Raw genomic sequence first — 18,406 nt, forward strand, 5'->3', positions numbered from 1 at the left:
TGTAGCATTCTCCATTTATTAGATCTATGGTTCTTGTTGTATTATGTAATGGTTTATGAATATTCATATTGCTGTGAGGCGGAGCCGAGAGAGATGCTATAAGAGGCGGAGTCAGAGAGTCAAGAGTCAGATAGAGTTAGTTAGAGAAATGTAAGAGTCAGGCAGGAGAGAAAAGCCAGACAGAGTAGTAGAGTGTGTAGTTTGGGAAATTTAGATGTGATTAGCTACTGAAGATATTTATGGATCTCTGTAATCAATAAACCAAAGTTTTATTTAAAAGAACTTGAAGTGTGGACCTGAATCTTTCTGAAGTAAATGGTGATTTAGAGATCACCTGGTGGCAGCAAGTGTAAAAGAAGAGAGTGTTTGCCTTCGTGTGCTCTGAGGCTTGAAGGTCAAGCAAAGGGGCATGAGGGTGGACGCCACACAGGGAAACAGACATATTTAAACCTACAGATAGGTTCACTGGTGGAAGACCCATCCCATGTTGGGTTCCCATACTTGGTGGTCTCTGGATCCCTCTGGATTCTTGGTGGAAGCATCCTCCCAGGAATATTCCCAGGGGAAATCAGGCATTGTTTGTTGTCTCTATTATTAACCCTCCTTGCAAACCTCTTCCTTTCTTTTCTCCTTGCCCCTCCTCTGCTGTTTCTCCCCAATAAGAGGTTTTTAATCATTGGCTTTTCTCTCCACTCTCTTTGGGTTTCCTCCCTTGGGGCTTCTTCTCTGGGTACCTTCAAGGTTACCCACTCTCCTGACCATGGGTCTTCCTTGACAATCTTGATCCAATTTTCCTCTCCTTTTTCTTCCCCTGATGTTACCAAACACTCTTCCATGGTAGGTACTGCCCTTCCTTCGTTCTCTCTTCCCTCTTTATTCCTTCCTTTCCCACCAAAATCACCTCCACTTCTGGTGCACCGTTTCTCATGCTTTCAAACCCCAATTCACCACCATTCTGTTCATCAGTTCTTTCATCTCAATGGCATTAATGTGCACCCTTTTTGAAGGAGATGACACACTTCATTGTTCTCTCAGTGTATCACAATTAGTAGTATTTCTAAGACACTTTCTGGTACTGGGCCATAAAAGTGAGATTGCAGTTAAAACACTACTAGGTTAGTACAATAAAATGGCAACAACATTTTAAAAACTAGAAATAAAACTTTTTGTAAATCAGAAACAATCTTAAGATTGACCAAAAGCCTGATGTAGTTTCACAGTTGGAGATAGATGGTCCATTAGGCACTGAAAAATGTTTGTCACAATAAATTATTTTCTTCACATTGCCGCATTTAAACATCATTGGTTTATGCTTAATCGTTAGAAGATAAATGCAACCTTAATTTGCAGACTTGATTACCAGAGAACAATCTATTTGGTACTGGTTAGACCTCATCTAGAATATTGCGTCCAATTCTGGACATTGCACTTGCAGAAGGATGCTGACAAATCGGAACAAGTTCAGAGGAAAACTTTTTAAGTTAGAGCAGTACAGCAGTGGAATCAGTTACAGTGGTGCCTCACATTACAGCGTTAATTCGTTCCAGTGAAATCGCTGTAGAACGAAAATGTTGTAATGCAAAATTAAAAAGCCCATAGAAGCGCATTAAAACCTGATTAATGCGTTCCTATGGGCTTGAAACTCACCGGCCAGCGAAGATCCTCCATAGTGCAGCCATTTTCGCTGCCCGTGCAGCGAGGAATCCGTCCCAGAAAAGAGCGGGGAGCCATTTTTTTAACTCGGCGGCCATTTTAAAACCGCCGATCAGCTGGTCGAAAATCGTTGTTTTGCGAGAATCAGTTCCCGAAGCAGGGAACCGATCATCGCAAAGCGAAATTCCCCCATTGAAACCATTGTAAAGCGATTGCTTTTGCAATCGCAAAAAGTTCATTGTGATGCAGTTTTGTCATTAAACGGGGTGCTCGTCGTGCGAGGCGCCACTGTATCTCAAGAGGTAGAGAGTGCTCCAACACTGGAGGCATTCAAGATAAATTTAGACAACCACCTTGCAGATATCCTTTGATTTGTATTCTTGCGTTGAACAGGGTTGGACTTGATGGCCTTATAGGCCCCTTCTGACTTTATGATTTTATGATTCTGTATCTCTGTGGAAATCCCATTGTGGGAGGAGGAAAGAGGTTAATTGTAGGAAACACATATTTCTGTTAATATTTAGTTTGAGCATGAGAGCACTTGGTGCAGCCTCACATCATTTAAACAGCAATGTGAACTTTCTTCTCCAGAGATCTTTCAAAATCTGGTCCTGATTTTTATTTTTAGAGGAGCGGCAACATGTTTTAATGTTGTGGTTTTAATTCATAAGAATTTATGTCCTATTCTTCTGTCAATGTAGCTGACAATAATTTTAATCTACTACAGTAGGACCATCATATCTTCAGTGTTACATTTTAAGACTTACCACAGATGATGGAAACTGTGGATAATAGCAAACTCTCTATATAGCATAATCATTGGTTCCCTATAGTGGCCAGTTCTTGTAATGCATCATGGAAACACGTATTTCTATTTGGTTTGTTTGTTTGTTTATTGAGCTTATATGCCACCTCTGGGCGGCTCACAAAACGCAGAATAAAAACAATATCAAATAACGATTTACAGCATTTACACAGAACAAAGTAGATAAAGATAGAGAAAAAGCGGATGTTACATAGTGCCCGAAGGGAAGGCTTGTCTATATAACCAGGTCTCGCGTTGGTTTTTGAAAATACCCAGCAAGGGGGTCAAATGAATCTCGGGGGGGGGGAGCTTGTTCCAGAGACTGAGAGCCACTGCCGAGAAGGCCCAGCGTCTTTTCTCTTTCCAGGCCTCCCTTGGCATTAGGTTGGTTGGTGGTTGGTTGGTTTCTTTAATATTTTCAGATGGCAGATGAATGAAACTACAGATACTGATCTGTGGATATGGGAGTCCTGTTGTCATTGTTGTTTAGTTGTTAAGTCATGTCCAACTCCTTGTGACCCCATGGACCACAGCACGCCAGGCCCTCCTGTCTTCCACTGCATAAACTTGGATTACTGTGATGTTGAAAGGTCTGCCTTGGATTCTTATTGAAATCATTCTATCATTTTTGAGATTGTATCCCAGTACAGCTTTTCCCACTCTTTTGTTGACTATAAGGGCCACTCCATTTCTTCTATGGGATTTTGCCTACAATAGTAGATATAGTTGTCTGAATTGAATTTGCCCATTCCCATCCATTTCAGTTCACTGATGCCCAGGATATCAATATTTATTCTTGCCATCTCCTGTTTGACTGCATCCAGTTTACCAAGGTTCCTATGCAGCATTTTTCTGTGCAGCATCGGATTTTCCTTGCACTTCCAGGCGCGTCCGCAGCTGAGCATCCTTTCGGCTTTGGCCCAACCACTTCATTAGCTCTGGAGCTACTTGCACTTGTCCTCTGCTCTTCCTCAGTAGCATGTTCAACACCTTCCGACCTGAGGGACTCATCTTCCAGCGTTATATCTTTTAGCCTTTTGTTTCTGTCCATGGAGTTTTCTTGACAAAGATACTGGAGTGGCTTGCCAGTTCCTGCTCCGGGTGAATCGTGTTTAGTCAGAACTCTCCACTATGACCTGTCCATCTTGGGTGTCCCTGCACAGCATAGCCCATAGCTTCTCTGAATTACTCAAGCCCCTTCGCCATGACAAGGCAGCAATCCCGTGAAGGGGATGGGGGGTCCTATTGTATATGTATTGTACATAAAACAATATCAAAATGGTAGAAATACAAAATAAATATACACAGGCAGAAATGATTGATGCAACAACCCTTAAAGAATACATTAACAAGACAAAATTCTGTTAGCAATAAACGTATCTTTACCAGTTGGTGAATGGTACATAATGAAACCACCACTTTCATGGTGTAAGGTGTTCCACTAGTGTAGCCATTGACAGGGTGTTACATCTTGTGAGCATCAGTTATATCTCCATGTTAGCTGGGACTTATCAAATCTTAGATAGCATGTAGGCTGATATGAGAGGAGACAATACCTCAGGTTATCTTTGGGCCGGTATTCAGTGACTAGGGTTAAACAATTGTAGGACAGCTTTCATTTCATTTTTTTTCAGAGAGGTAGATGTTAGTCTGTTTCGGCAAGAACAAAATCAAGAAAATCAAAACAAAAGTATTGTGGCACCATTAAAACTAACACAATTTCAATTAAACCTTTGTAGATTACATGTGCTTCATTCCACTGTTTATTTGGAGATTGTGTGTGACTTTTGTTTTATCTGAGTTAATGGTACTTGTCCCCAAAATTCTGAGGAAAGTTAGGATGACTCTAGTCGTCCTTTCCTGGCCTTGAATAGAGCCAGGCCAGCCATGACACAGAATAAGGCAGCAGCTTCAAGCTCTAGGTTTTGTATGCCAAGAAAAAGCAGCAAATTGTTATTCACTTTATTATTGTTTTTATAATACCATGGATGGAGAGAGATGTTTGTGGGATTTTCTACCTTATGTGACAAGATAACCTAGCTGACTTTGTATACCGTGCCTTGACTTGCGGGGGAAGAGTGCCATTAGCTGCTCTGTTTCAGGTAGGAAAATATCTTGGATGGACTCTGACAGGGAAGCAAAATTGAGCAACTTGTTTTATTGAGAGTGAGCTATAGTACTTCCTTTTGATAGCAAAAAGAAGCAAGTAAGTAACCATATGATCTATCCAAAGAATCAGCATTCTAAGTTCAGTAATGTGTTTATTGGATCACTCAAAATTAAAACTTGAGGGTAGAGGAGGAAGCTGATAATCCAGAAATACCAGGGCCAGATTCTTTAATGCAGACTGCTGTCAAGATAATATGAACTCTTCAGTTTCAACTTGAGACAGAGGTGTCTTAAGTACCATTTTACAGGCTCTGCACTCCGTGCTTCAGAAGCCTCACTCAGATGTCCATTGTTCACTTTGTTGGAGTGATGCCAAAATATATGGAACAAGACAGAAACAAATAGTCCAGTTTTTTTTTTTTGCACTATTTTAGACTTCCTTCCTTCCCCAAGTTTTAGTGTTTCTTTTTGCCCGAGGAAGAGTTCTGGTAGGGCTCAAAAGCTCACTTTGGTTGTTGTTCTTTATTGACAATTAGTCACCCCAGAACCTTATTCCTTTTGATAGTGACGAGGACCTGTCTGAAATCTTTTTTGTCTTAAAGTCCGGATTGTCTTTCCTAACCTAAGCCAAGTCCTTAAGATGTGAAAGGTCTTAATGGAGCAGGCTTGGGTCACAAAGTCTAGCATCCGTCTCTATGAACACACACACACACCCCTGAGTTCATTGCTGGTGCTGACAGGCTGACTTAAGGGGTGGTTCCCTGCCTCCCTACTCTGGAGGAAATCAGTTGCTCAGGAAGGGTCAGGCTGCAAGTACTTGAATTGAGAGTCCCCACTTTAGTGGACTTTATGTCTGACTCCATCATCTCTCGTACTGGGGCTGTTGATTTGATAGGTCTACATGGCCCACCTTTGTCAGAGTGTGAGCAGAGACTGTCTACCTTATGAGGATGCAAACATCTGGCCTGAGGCATTTTGTTTACTGAGGCAAAGGACAAAATGAACACGAGTTCCCTGTTCCACATACAGAATGGTAGTTTGATTTTTTTACTTGCAAGTGAAAAGATGGCATTCTCTACTGCAGCTGAGGGTGGCGAGTTAGTTTGAGGGGTGCAGGTGGGCAGCCTCCAACCCAGCATTCTGTCTTCTAAAGTTTAGAAGACTTTATACTATTTCTTTTTAATACTATCCAATACTGCGCAGGGTCTGTATGTGGAGACATCCATCTCACTCTGCCTAATAGTAGGGCTGGTCTTAAGTGATATATGTATTTCTTATTTAGCCTTCAGAATTAGCATGGAAATAAAATGAATGTTCTTGAAATGTGTTACATTTCACATTTTGACTCACAGTTTGGAGTAAAACACAGCTGTAGAGTAGAGTGATACATATATAAACAGAGCAATTTCCTGAAATGGGTTGTTTTTTAATATAAGTTTCAAAAGCAACGTGTGATGTGTGTGTGGCTTGCATTTCCATGTCTCCTACCTGATAGCGTTGAACCATCTGTTGGCTTTCATTCCTTTTGTGTTTCTTTGTAAGATGTCTTGGTTCTAGGGTTCCTTTTGCTACAGAAATCTAGAGAGTAAAGCGGGAATGTCGCGATCGTGGTTGTGCTGGCTATTGTGGGCTTTCTCCTTCAAATATACATTCGAAGAACAAAACTGCTACCCTGTGTATGTTCATGTGGGAGAAAGTCCTAGAACCAATTGGGACCCACTCTGGAGCTCATAAAAATTAATTTGAAAGGGCCATGAGAGTGGTACTTTAATTTTGATATATCCTTTTTGTTTTGGCTGTTGTGTGGTGATTTTATGCTACTTTTTTTAAAAAAATGCTCAATTCAGTATTCCTTGATAATATTGATGGTAAAAACTGATCATACATTGTCTAAATAAATACAGTTGGATGCAAGTGCTTGCTTTGCTTTTGGTAGTTGTGCGGAACTACATTATTTTTCAACATGGCAAAATTAAAGCCTCCGGGATATTATCAGAAATTGTTGATTAGTTTTTGTCAGCCTCAAGAGTGTTGCAGGCTAATACCCTGCTCTGTAGACCGGAGCAAGGTATTAGAAGGCAGGATATTTATTTATTTATTTATTCCACCCATCTAGATTCGGGAATCTATTCTGGGCGGCTTACAGAATATAAAGATAAAGAGATGCTGGGAACAGTATTATGCTAAGAATATATTTACTTAGAATCATAGAACTGCAGAGCTGGAAAGGACCCTGTGGATCATCAGGTCCAGCCCCGGCCAGGGAGGCACAGTAGAGAATTGAACTCCCAACCTCTGGTTCCACAGCCAGATTCCCCAAGGGGGCTGATTTATCTTCTTTGTGAGGAAAGAACAACAGTGTATTTGTATACAGGTCTGTTCTGAAGTAAAGCTTCATTGAGTTCCATGGGACTTACTTTTTAACCTGCTTTGACTTGACGCCCTCCAGGTGTGGCCCTACTGGCAGGATATGAGGTGAGTTGCAGTCAAACACAATGGGCGAGCACCCCGTCAGGAAAGGTTGATGTAAAGCAGGAGTGAACAGTCTTCTGGGGTTTGATGGTTACAAGAGCCAACCCCTTGCACACACTCCCACTACCTTCAGCTCCTATTTTTTTCCTCACAAACATGGATTGTTTGACTGAAAAAACCACCTCTTTTTAAGCAAGTTAAACTTTTGGGAAGAGTACAGGCTCCCTAGGTCTGCTGTGGAGGGGGATGTGGATCTCAAAATTTAAGAGTCACCCCTGACACCACCTAGAGGGTGCAAGGGGACCTTTTGGGTTTCTTCCTCCCAAAATAAATCTAAAAAATTAGGGGTGTGGTGAGGAGCATACATTGCCTATCTCTGTTTTAGATAAATCTATTAAGTCTTTTGTTGCCAAGGGACCAATAAAGCCAAATGAAACTTTCCTGCGGGCTATTTGTTATAGTTAACCTAGATTCAGGTCTCCTAAAATTGGCCATAAAACATATAGTGTGCCCTTTGGCTAGTCAGACTTTTTGAGCCTGATCTATCTCAGAGAGTTATTCTGGATTTAAAAGAGGGAATAAGAAAGCCACATATGCTGTCCTGACCTCACTGGAGAAAATAAGAGATAGAAATGTAACAAATGAAGGCATAGTAAATTAAATTTTGTAGATATCATCCCTGAATGCCATATGCTAGGACAGCCAACAAGAAAAGAACATTTCTATTCTGCCTTTAGCACTCAGAGGGACCGAGCTGGCTGACATTCGGAAGAGAATATTGGAGCAAGACAGATTTTGTGTTCTAATATGTTCAAAGGACTGAGTCATGTCAGAGCTTTCTCATGCTTGCTTTCCTCAGGAATTTGTTCTGTTCAAGATACATTCCAATATCAAAATTCTCATAGATGTCAACAAAATGGGGACTAAGCAGAATTGAGTTTATTGTCCACTTGATGAAGTGGTATGGAAACTATTAAGAGCTCTCTGGGGGGAAAACTTAGCACAGAGAGTTGGTGAAATGTAATAAACTAGGCAGTATAGGAAGCATAGCTGAATCATTGGTATTGTAGTCACTGGAGGTGCTCAAGACCTGTGTGATTTTTCCTGGAGGGATTACGTTATACAGTGGTGCATTACGACGTTAATTCGTTCCAGCGAAATCACTGTAGAACAAAAGTGAAAATAAAAAAGCCATTGAAACACATTAAAACCTGGTTAATGCATTCCAATCGGCTAAAAACTCACCGTCCAGTGAAGATCCTCCATAGGGGCGGCCATTTTCAGGTCCCTGTGCAGCAAAAAATGGCTCCTAAACACAACGGGGAGCCATTTTGAGCACCCGGTGGCCATTTTGAAAACCCGACGATCAGCTGTTTTGATTGTCGGGAAGCGAAATTCCCCCATTCAAAATGTCATTTTGCGATCGTAATGTGGATTCGTCATTAAATGGAGCGCCCGTCTTGCGAGGCACCACTGTAGTTTGGAGTCACTGTTGAGACAGACCAAGAGACAGTGCAATCTGCTTTAGGAGCCAAAGTTTCTTGACAGAGGCTTTGCTATAACAAACAACTTTGTGGCTTCTGGAAGGCATACATTACAATTTCAAATAAGCAAATAGGCGAGAGAAATCAGGACAGTGCGTAGCCTGGAATGACGGGAATTGAGAAAGCATGATAAAATGGCAAGCCATGTACCAAAAAACATGATGAGGGCTCATCAGTTATGTATCATCAGAAGCTAGCATTGCCAATGAGGTGCTTTATTCTCTGAGCAGAAGCAGCAGAATGAATGCTGGAAAAGACAAATGCTTTACCACCAAAGAACATTCACTGTGATTAATATGTTTTCTCGGCATGGCTGTAATGCATTTTACAGTCGCACAAGGCAAAATCTCAGATTGCAAAGGCATCTCATTTCTAATTTCTGGTTTTATCTCCCCTCCACTGCTCCTGCCCTACACCTGACGTAGATCCAGAAATAAAATTTAAATAGCTGAGTGTTACCTTGCCTTTGTACAATAAAACAGTAGTATACAAAGTCCCATCGGTTTGATTTACATATTGTTATGTGTTACCTAGACATCAGCAGCCTCTTGAACCCATGGAATTTGATCCAATTAAAGGTTTCACTTTGCAGAATTTTTATACCTCTTTTTAAAAAAAGAAATTACATTGTATCCTTTATTTGCTGTGTGCTGATGTTAAAGCAATTATTAGCACCATTAAACAGTGACTCACTTGATACAATGATTTCCCTACTGTCTCTTTTGTGGCCAGCGAAATGTACTGTAATTTCATTTCCAAATAAGCAGCCATGCAGAACTTAGATATCTTTAAGAAATGCCCCCTTTCCACCCATCTTCTCTTTATAACCCCCCTTCCTTTGCATTAATTTGCTTGTGTCTTACGCCGTAGGGTCAGCATTAAGAGTGCAGTTGCCTACTTTGATGTCTAGGCATCTTTGAAAGCTCCATCACGTAGTCCCTCATCATGAACATGGGCTCCAGCGTCATGTTTGCACCGCAGAGCAGTATTATTAGCTTCATACGTCTCTCTTACGCTTTGGGGAAAAAGGCTGGGTGCAAAGACGTACAATTCCCCCACCCCTTCCTATGCTCATGAGGAAAGATTAAAAAGGACTGTGAGATCAAAATCCCCAGCCTTTTGCCTACTCCAGTTACCCCAAGCTTTTATTTATTTTATTATTGACTGCAGTCCCCAGTGATGCACGATGGGCAAGCTGGAAATTTGATCTTTATTGACTTTGCCACCTCTGAGAATAAAGAAAATGAGTAAGAACGAAAATAGTAATTGGAAATAGCTCTAGTGGAGGAAAGCTGTCATGAGACGGATTGATTTGACTGAGGCAGAAGTAACATTATTGATTGCAGGTCCTTAGCGAATTAAAAAGAAGACCTTAAGCTTTAATATGCCTCTTTGTTTCCCTTTGTGTCTGTGGACCCAAGAGGGACTGAGACAAAGAAGTGGCAGCTTGGCATGCTCTGTTCGGATAAAGCTTTACAAAGAAACATTGAAGTGTTATTGGCCTCCTTCCTTCAGGAAGTGGTCTTGGTTGTGGGCAAGAATGAAATCCTTCAAAATTGCAGCATAATCTATTTTATTGTTGTCGTCGTTGTTATATTGTAAAGAATGATAGAAATAGTTTAGTTATTTATTTATTAAATTTGTACCCCACCCATCTAGACTGAAGTCTACTCTGGGCGGCTAACAATAATAGGTAGAAGTAAAAAGAATAAAATAAAATAAAACAACAGCAATAATATAGTTCAAGGTGGCCAAAAAGAATCAAGCGATGCCTAAAAAGCCAGGTCTTAAGATTGCTCTTAAAAACACCCAGTGAGGGAGCCAGACAGATCTCTGGGGGCAGACTGTTCCAAAGGCGAGGGGCCAAAGCTGAGAAGGCCCGGTTTCTTGTTCTGTCTCTCCGGGCCTCCCTTGGCGTTAGGCCCTCAACCACCCTTCTTGGCTAGAACGAGTGATCTGGATAGATCTAGGTGGGAGAAGGCATTCCGCTAGATATCGAGATCCTAAACCGTTTACGGCTTTGTATGTTATCATTAACATGTTGAAATCAATGCAGAAATGAATGGGCAGCCAATACAAGGCAGCCAGAGTAGGGGAAATATGCTGACATTTTCTCACCTCAGTGAGAAGTCTGGTCGCTGCATTCTGCACCATTTGAAGCTTCGGCCTCAACCTCAAAGGTAGAGCACATTATAATGGTCTAATCTCAAGATTACGAGCGCATGGACCAGAGTGGTGAGTGCCCCGACATCAAGATAGGGATGCAGCTGGGCAATCCACCAGAGATGGAAATAGGCAGAGTGGACCACTGGCGCCACCTGGGTTTCCATAGTACGCGCTAGATCCAGATGAACCCCCAAGCGGCAAACCTCACTCTTTCCCTCCAAAAGAGAGGGAGCTTCCCAAACCACCGATGGCGAGGCCACCCACTCTCAGGACCTCTGTCTTGTCCGCATTCAGCCTCCATTGCAGTACAACCTCCAGGCAGCGCTGAAGGGACAGAACGGCATCCACTGTTGTTGGAAAAAGGATGTAGAGCTGGGTGTCATAAGCATAATCCCCACACCCCCTGATGACCTCACCTAGCAGCCTCATATAGATATTAAACAGCATTGGGGAGATAATCGAGCCTTGCTGAACCCCACAATTGAGACTCCATGGGGCCGATTCTCCCCAAGCTGTAGTCTCTTGAGGATGGTCCTCCTAGAAGGATTGGAGCCAAGCAAGCACCAGACCACCTATTTCCAACTCGGAGAACCTCCCCAGGAGGATACCGTGGTCGACGGTATTGAAGACAGCTGAGATATCAAGGAGGACCAAAAGAGACGTTTTGTCCCTGTCGGACTCCCTCAGCAGGTCATCAAACAGGGCAACCACTGCCGTTTCTGTGCCGTGGCACGGCCTGAAGCCTGACTGGATCCAGGGCATTGGTTTCATCCAAAAGGACCTGGAGATTGTCAGCCACCACCCTCTCTATCCCTTTGCTCAAGAAGGAAACATTGGCGACGGGCCTATAACTGCCACCAGACTTGGTTGCTTCCTGATGGGCCTAATAAGTGTCTCTTGCCATCATTGAGGGCAAGAGGAAACTTGCTGTCCTGGAGAGACCCATTAATTATTGCAGTGGCCCATTCAGTTGTTATAGGCCTGGCTGCTTTGATTAGCCTGGCCGGGCAAGGGGTCAAGGAAGGTAGGTGCTGGTGGCATAACAGTGATCAGGCACTTTGTCCACCATATTCTGACATCACAGTCTGAAAGTGTTTCCATCTTGTCGGGCAGGGTGGCGCCCTGGACGTCTCTGCTTGATCTAGTGGTTTCAAATAGGGGATAAGATCCCAGCGAAATTACTTCTAAAATTCCCTTTATATATAAATTTATAGAGATATAAAATAATATTTACAATTTATTAATTTATATATACATTTATTTTGGGGGTGGAGACTGAAAATGATTTTTACAAATGCAGACACTGGAAATAGAATGAAGGACATCGTGAGTGTTGGTTCTCAGACACACATTCAGAATCATCAAACCTGGGTTGTCCCTCCTCTTTAACAAAATGAAAACCAGGGTTAACTCTGTCAATACGCAGAGTGAGGCAGCAGACTTAGGCAGCAGATGCTGGGAAACCTCAGCAGGAAAGGTGTTAAGAGACCAGAGTCATATATGATGCTTTGAAATGAAACAACTGAAATGCAACAGAAGTACAGACTTTCATCTTTAATTCAAGGGATTGAACAAAAGTATCATATGAAACGTTTAGGAATTGCAACCATTTTTATACACAGTCCCCTTACTTCAGGGGCTCAAATATTCTTGGACAAATTAATCATAATCATAAATAAAATGTGCAATTTAAAAATTCTGTCGATAATCTTTGCAGGCAATGACTGCCTGGAACTCAATGGCCATCACCAAAAGCTGGGTTTCCTCCTTGGTGATGCTTTGGCAGGCCTTTACTGCAGCTATTTTCAGTCCTTGCTTGTTCATGAGTCTTTCTGCCTTAAGTTTTGTCATCAAGAAGTGAAATGCATGCAAGATCAAGTTGAGATCAGGTGAATGACTCGGCCATTGCAGAATATTCCACGGCTTTGCCTTAAAAAAACACCTGGGTTGCTTTTGAAGTGTGGTTTGGGTCATTGCCCACCTGTAAAGTGAAGTGCCGCCCAATCAATGTAGCTGATATATCCCTATACACTTCAGAATTAATCCAGCTGCTTCCGTCTTCTGTCACATCATCAATAAACACTAGTGACCCAGTGCCATTGGAAGCCATGAATGCCCATTCATCACACTGCCTCCACTGTGTTTTACAGATAATGTGGTTTTTCTATATACATGTCTTGTGTACACACACACACACGCATGCACGCACGCACACACACACACACCAAGTGCAAAATTTTGCAGCCTAAAAATGGAAATCTGCATTGCTTGTAATTAAGTGTGTGAAATAATGATTGCTTTTCCCCCCCTCCAGATTGTTATGGATTTTAAGCATCCAGATGGACGTACACTAGCAGTTATGCTGCCTCAACGTAGTTTACTAGTGATGTCTGGAGAGTCCAGATACCTCTGGACACATGGGTAAGTGCTGAAAATCGTAAGTCAGTTGTGTTGCAAAGTACATAATAACAGTGTGTTGGTGATGATTTTGCTTGTTGTTCGTCATCACCATCATCTTAGAACTGCAGAGCTGGAAGGGCCCCAGCTTCTGTCAAGGAAGCACAGTTGTGAATCATAAGCTGCTAGAGTAAGAATGAATAGCTTACAGTTTTTGTTTGCTTATAGGAATGGTGCCATTTGAGTAGCTGGCACTTTGTGTAAGAAAAGGTAGGCCCCTATTCCAAGGAGCTTATAGTTTGAATGGTGACAACAGAGGAAGACAGAGAAAGAAGAATAGATGGAAGGAAGAAAGGATGGATGGATGGAAGGAAGAAAGAAAGAAAGCATGGATGGAGGGAGGGAGGGACGGACGGACGGACGGATGGATTTCGGTGGACACAACTGTGCATACCAGTTTGTTTTCTATAGATATGAAGACTTCCAAGTTTATTAATTAGGAAAATATGTATTTGGACACAACTGTGCATACCAGTTTGTTTTCTATAGATATGAAGACTTCCAAGTTTATTAATTAGGAAAATATGTATTTGGAGGACAAAATAGTAGTATTATGTGATTGCTCTGGGAAGAAGTTCAAGGCACTTTTATTTATGTAGCTCACCTTTCCTCCAAAAAGTTGAGGGTAGTATATATGGTTCTCCCACCATGCGCTCTGGTGAAGACAGGTTATGATGAGAGTAGTGACCAGATTGCCGTACAATCTTGGTGGCAAATGGGAAGAATTTAACCTATAATCTCTTGGATTATAGATGATAGTATAATGTGCTAGCCATGATGGCGCAGTTGTGGCTAGCATGTTATACTATAAAGGAATAGGTAGAAACAGAAGTTTCTAAGACAGATAGAAACTTTGTGTGCCGGGGTGTAGAGGCAGGAAACCTCTGCCCAGGTCCTCAATACAGCCCATGGATGCTCCCTGTCCAGCATGTAAGATTCTTCGATTATTATTTTGATGAGTGATCAGAAATAAGAGATGGTTTAAATCTCAAAAAGCTGCTGCATGAAACTGAAGTATGCTTTGCAGCTTGGAAAGCTCTTGTACTGGGGCTTTCTCCTCAGTACAGATACATAGAATTGAAGAATTTTTTAATGTATTCGTGAAGGCTTTCATGGCTGGGATCTAATGGTTGTTGTGGGTTTTTCGGGCTCTTTGGCCGTGTTCTGAAGGTTGTTCTTCCTAACATTTCGCCAGTCTCTGTGGCCGGCATCTTCAGAGGATAGAGTGCTGTCCTTTGTAGATGCTGGCCACAGAGACTGGCGAAACGTTAGAAAGAACAACCTTCAGAACACAGCCAAAGAGCCCAAAAAAACCCACAACAACCATTTTTTGTAATGCTTAGTGATAAAATGGCCAAATGGATAAGCATTATGTTTGGCTCTGCCCACTTTGTTTTGACCCTGGGTTCTTAGCTACACCTACTACTGAAATGCAGTTTTCAAGATCATTTCCAAAATCCAGGCTGAAAAAGATCCTCTGCCCCTGGATTAGGGTGACATAAAGGCCTCATATTAGATCATTAGATTATTGTGATCATGCGTAGATGGTGAGGCTATACTGTATCTAGCTTTGTATTGCTCAAACTTACTGTACATATCATGTTATTTGCCTTGCTGTAGTTCATTCAGACAGGAATGAACTCAACTTTCAAGAAGTCAATAACAGAATTAATGCTTGTCTTGCTGGGAGCCAAGTGTTGAGGACTTTGAAGTCAGCAATTCTGTTGGGCTTTCCGTGTGGGCTGGTCCGCTGGAGATCAATCTCTTTTTGATTCCCTGAGAGGCAAATTCTGTTTTAATGTACAGTAGTTGATTCTCAAGTGGAGGAAAGGGCTCAGCATGAGAAGAATTTGGATTTTGACACATTTCTCTTGAGAAGACTCTTCCAGTTTATACTCTCCTTTACCTTACTTATTAGTACACTAGTGCCTCACTTAACGGCGATAATCCATTCTAGGAAAATCGCTGTTAAGCGAAAACATCGTAAAGCGAAAATAAAAAGCCCATTGAAATGCATTGAAAACCTTTCAGTGCGTTCCAATGGGCTAAAAACTCACCATCCGGCGAAGATCCTCCATACGGCCGCCATTTTCGGTGCCTGTATAGTGAGGAATCCGTCCCTAAACACAGCGGGGAGCCATTTTAATTACCTGGCGGCCATTTTGAAACCGCTGATCAGCTGTTAAAAAAACATTGTTTTGCGAAGAATCGGTTCCCGAAGCAGGGAACCGATCATTGCAAAGTGAAAAAACCCTATTTAGACCATTGTTTTGCATCGTGAAGCAGATTCGTCGTAATGCGGGGTAATCGTAAAGCGGGGCACGACTGTAAATGGATGCTTGTGGAAATACCTCTTTGTCTTTTCCTGTCTCTTATATTTATTTTCTTTATTGCCTTCTTTCGATGTCATGAATTTTTTGCCTTTTGGAAGGACTGGCCCTACTGTTAGGTGCAGTGAGGCAGTTGAATAGTGGCAGATGCTGGGGAGAGTGATAATGGATGGAACCGTGTGTTACCACATGGACTTCCCCATGCCTCCTAAGCAGCTGTAGTGGAAAGGAGAAGATGGCAGCTCCCTCCATCATGAAACCAAACAGGGCTAGGAGGGTCTCCGGCATCAAAATGTTATGGGCCAGACCAATGTTTTGGCCGTCTTCACTGAGAAATCTTGTTTCAGTGGAATTGTGCGCAGTTACATCTTCAGAAATTCTTTTAAAGAGCTGCTTGAGATATTATAGCTCTAGTGACTAGGAGTTCTGGAACTGTTGCATGTACCTATTAAAAGTGTTAACGTTTGTGGTACACACTGAAGAACATATTTTGTTTATCTCATATCCAGTTCATTTTAACCAAACTCTTGGTTTTTCCTGGTTCTACTGTCTGCTAGGCATGTGTCATTCTTTTCTTCTTCTTTTAGAGAAAAATCCCATCATTTTTATTCTGGGAGTTTCATCTTCAAGACCTACACCTAAATTGTACTCACCTGGAGAAAGGCCAAGCTAGAAAGTTGGGGTTGAGTATATTCAGAGTGGTATGGTGGTAGCTGCTTTTAGAACTCTTTCAGGGTCCAGTAAAGCCCTTGTTCTGTCAGTTGGTTACCCTTGGACTGGAGTATCAAATTTTAGAGTTGAAAGGGATCCCTAGGGTAATGATTTGTGCAGATACAAGAGGAATCTGCAACAAAATGTTGCAGTATAGAATGTTGGTTTCAGTATTTTAATTTGCCAGCTATGGTTCCCTTAGATGTTTTCTTCTTTGTTGTCCTGTTTTGTCTCCTTTCATCACTCACTGGCTGTTTTTGCATTTTCCAATTAAAGAAATGATTATATTGAAGATGCAAAAGATGGCACATATAGAATAAAGCACATGTTTTTGATCTCTGTGTGTATTTAGAGATCTTAGCCATAAATATTCAGGATGTTGTTTCAGCATTGCAATGGTTTTTCAGGATTAATTTAATCAAATATATGTGTCATTTCTGAAAAATATGACACTGAAACATTTAAAGGAAAAGGAAGAAGCAATGAAAGCAAAGAAAACTCTCTGTTCTCTGTTTTATTTTAAAGCATTACACCTAGGAAGTTTGACATTGTTCAGGCATCTGAAGGACAGCAAGTTGGAACCATCACTGCTGACACTGGAAATTTAACGTTAAATAAAAGAGGGACAAGGACTTCCTTCACATTCAGGAAAGTGAGGAGAAGCCCTTGCCGTTGTTGTAAGTATTGGTTCTTGTGCTTGGAAATTTAAGTGTATTTTGATGGCAATCGTGTAGACAGTCTTTGTGCTTTTTTAAAAAAATGATCACACTTTCTATCATGGGAAAGTTAATTAAATATTCCCACTTTACAGATGGGAAAACTGGCCCATTCAATCAGACTATAGTTTTAATATTGAGACCCAAGTTTTCCCATCCCCCTTACAGCCTGATTAAGAGTCCTGGGAAACCTGAAGTTTCCTTACTATTTTATCATGTTTTCGTTGGTCCTAATAAAAGTGCTGCCCTCCTTGAAGTTCTTATATCAAGGTTAGGGAAAATGTGGCATTCCAAATTCCAGAGGGTAGTGAACTGGCCCCATCCCAGTATGTTTGATCCTTGGCCATACTGGTATGGGCCGTGGTGGGGTGTGGGCCGTGGTGGGGTGTGGGCCGTGGTGGGGTGTGGGCCGTGGTGGGGTGTGGGCCGTGGTGGCGCTGTGGGCTAAACCGCAGAAGCCTGTGCTGCAGGGTCAGAAGACCAAGCAGTCGTAAGATCGAATCCACGCGACGGAGTGAGCGCCCGTTGCTTGTCCCAGCTCCCGCCAACCTAGCGGTTCGAAAGCATGCAAATGCGAGTAGATAAATAGGTACCACCTCGGTGGGAAAGTAAACAGCGTTCCGTGTCTAAATCACACTGGCCATGTGACCACGGAAAGATTGTCTTCGGACAAACGCTGGCTCTATGGCTTGAAGAGCGGGATGAGCGCCACCCCCTAAAGTCGGACACGACTGGACAAAAATTGTCAAGGGGAACCTTTACCTTTAGCTTTACATGCTGGTAGGGCCTGTTGGAAGTTGGGGTCCAACAACATTTGAAGGGTCAGAGGAGTTCCTTCCTCCATTTTACGCAATACTGTACTAGTTTTACCTAGAATTAGGACATTTGGGTAGAATACAATAATATTTTTCTACCTTTAAAAAACCCTTTTACTTTTCTTGGTTATGGATCCCTCCTTCTTTTGTATGTCTTGCAGAAGATGTTCCTGACCTTTTATTCTCTAGACTCCTGCAGCAAAAGCGCTTGCCTTAGTGAACGAGTGAGTGGTTGAATTAATGTAGGACTTTGGAGTGGAGCATAGGTCATCTGCAAGCATTCTTCACAATACTTGTGTGTTCTTATGCAAAAGAGAGCTGACAAACTAAGGGCTCTTTAAGATCCCACCCCAAGGCCCAGAAGTAAAATTAATAAAATAAAATAAAATAAATGCTACTGTAACAATCTTGGAGGGGCATCTTGTTTGTTTGTTTGTTTATATTTTCAAACCCTGAAGGCTGCAGAAATGCTGGGCTTTGCTCCCTGTTGTACAGCTTAATTGTGGTAACTATACCTATTCAGTGACCCCATGGCTTGTCTTCCTCCTTCCATATACTAAAGAAACTACTTGTGCTACTCATTGCTTTGGTATATGGGAAAGAGGAAGATAAGTCATGGGGACATTGA

At 42.0% G+C, this 18,406-nt stretch overlaps 1 protein-coding gene across 5 annotated transcripts in view; it reads left to right on the top strand.

The window, feature by feature from the left end:
- ALKBH8 (alkB homolog 8, tRNA methyltransferase) overlaps positions 1–18,406 on the top strand; it is an 80,676-nt gene that overhangs the window by 37,635 nt on the left and 24,635 nt on the right. For all 5 annotated transcript variants that reach the window (XM_020803168.3, XM_020803164.3, XM_020803165.3 and 2 more), the window contains exons 8-9: positions 13,064–13,170; positions 16,773–16,924. In XM_020803168.3, the coding sequence (XP_020658827.3) occupies positions 13,064–13,170; positions 16,773–16,924 (259 nt within the window). The remainder of the gene's footprint in view (positions 1–13,063; positions 13,171–16,772; positions 16,925–18,406) is intronic.

This window comes from Pogona vitticeps, chromosome 3, assembly GCF_051106095.1.
Source record: "Pogona vitticeps strain Pit_001003342236 chromosome 3, PviZW2.1, whole genome shotgun sequence".
Taxonomy (NCBI): Eukaryota; Metazoa; Chordata; class Lepidosauria; order Squamata; family Agamidae; genus Pogona; species Pogona vitticeps.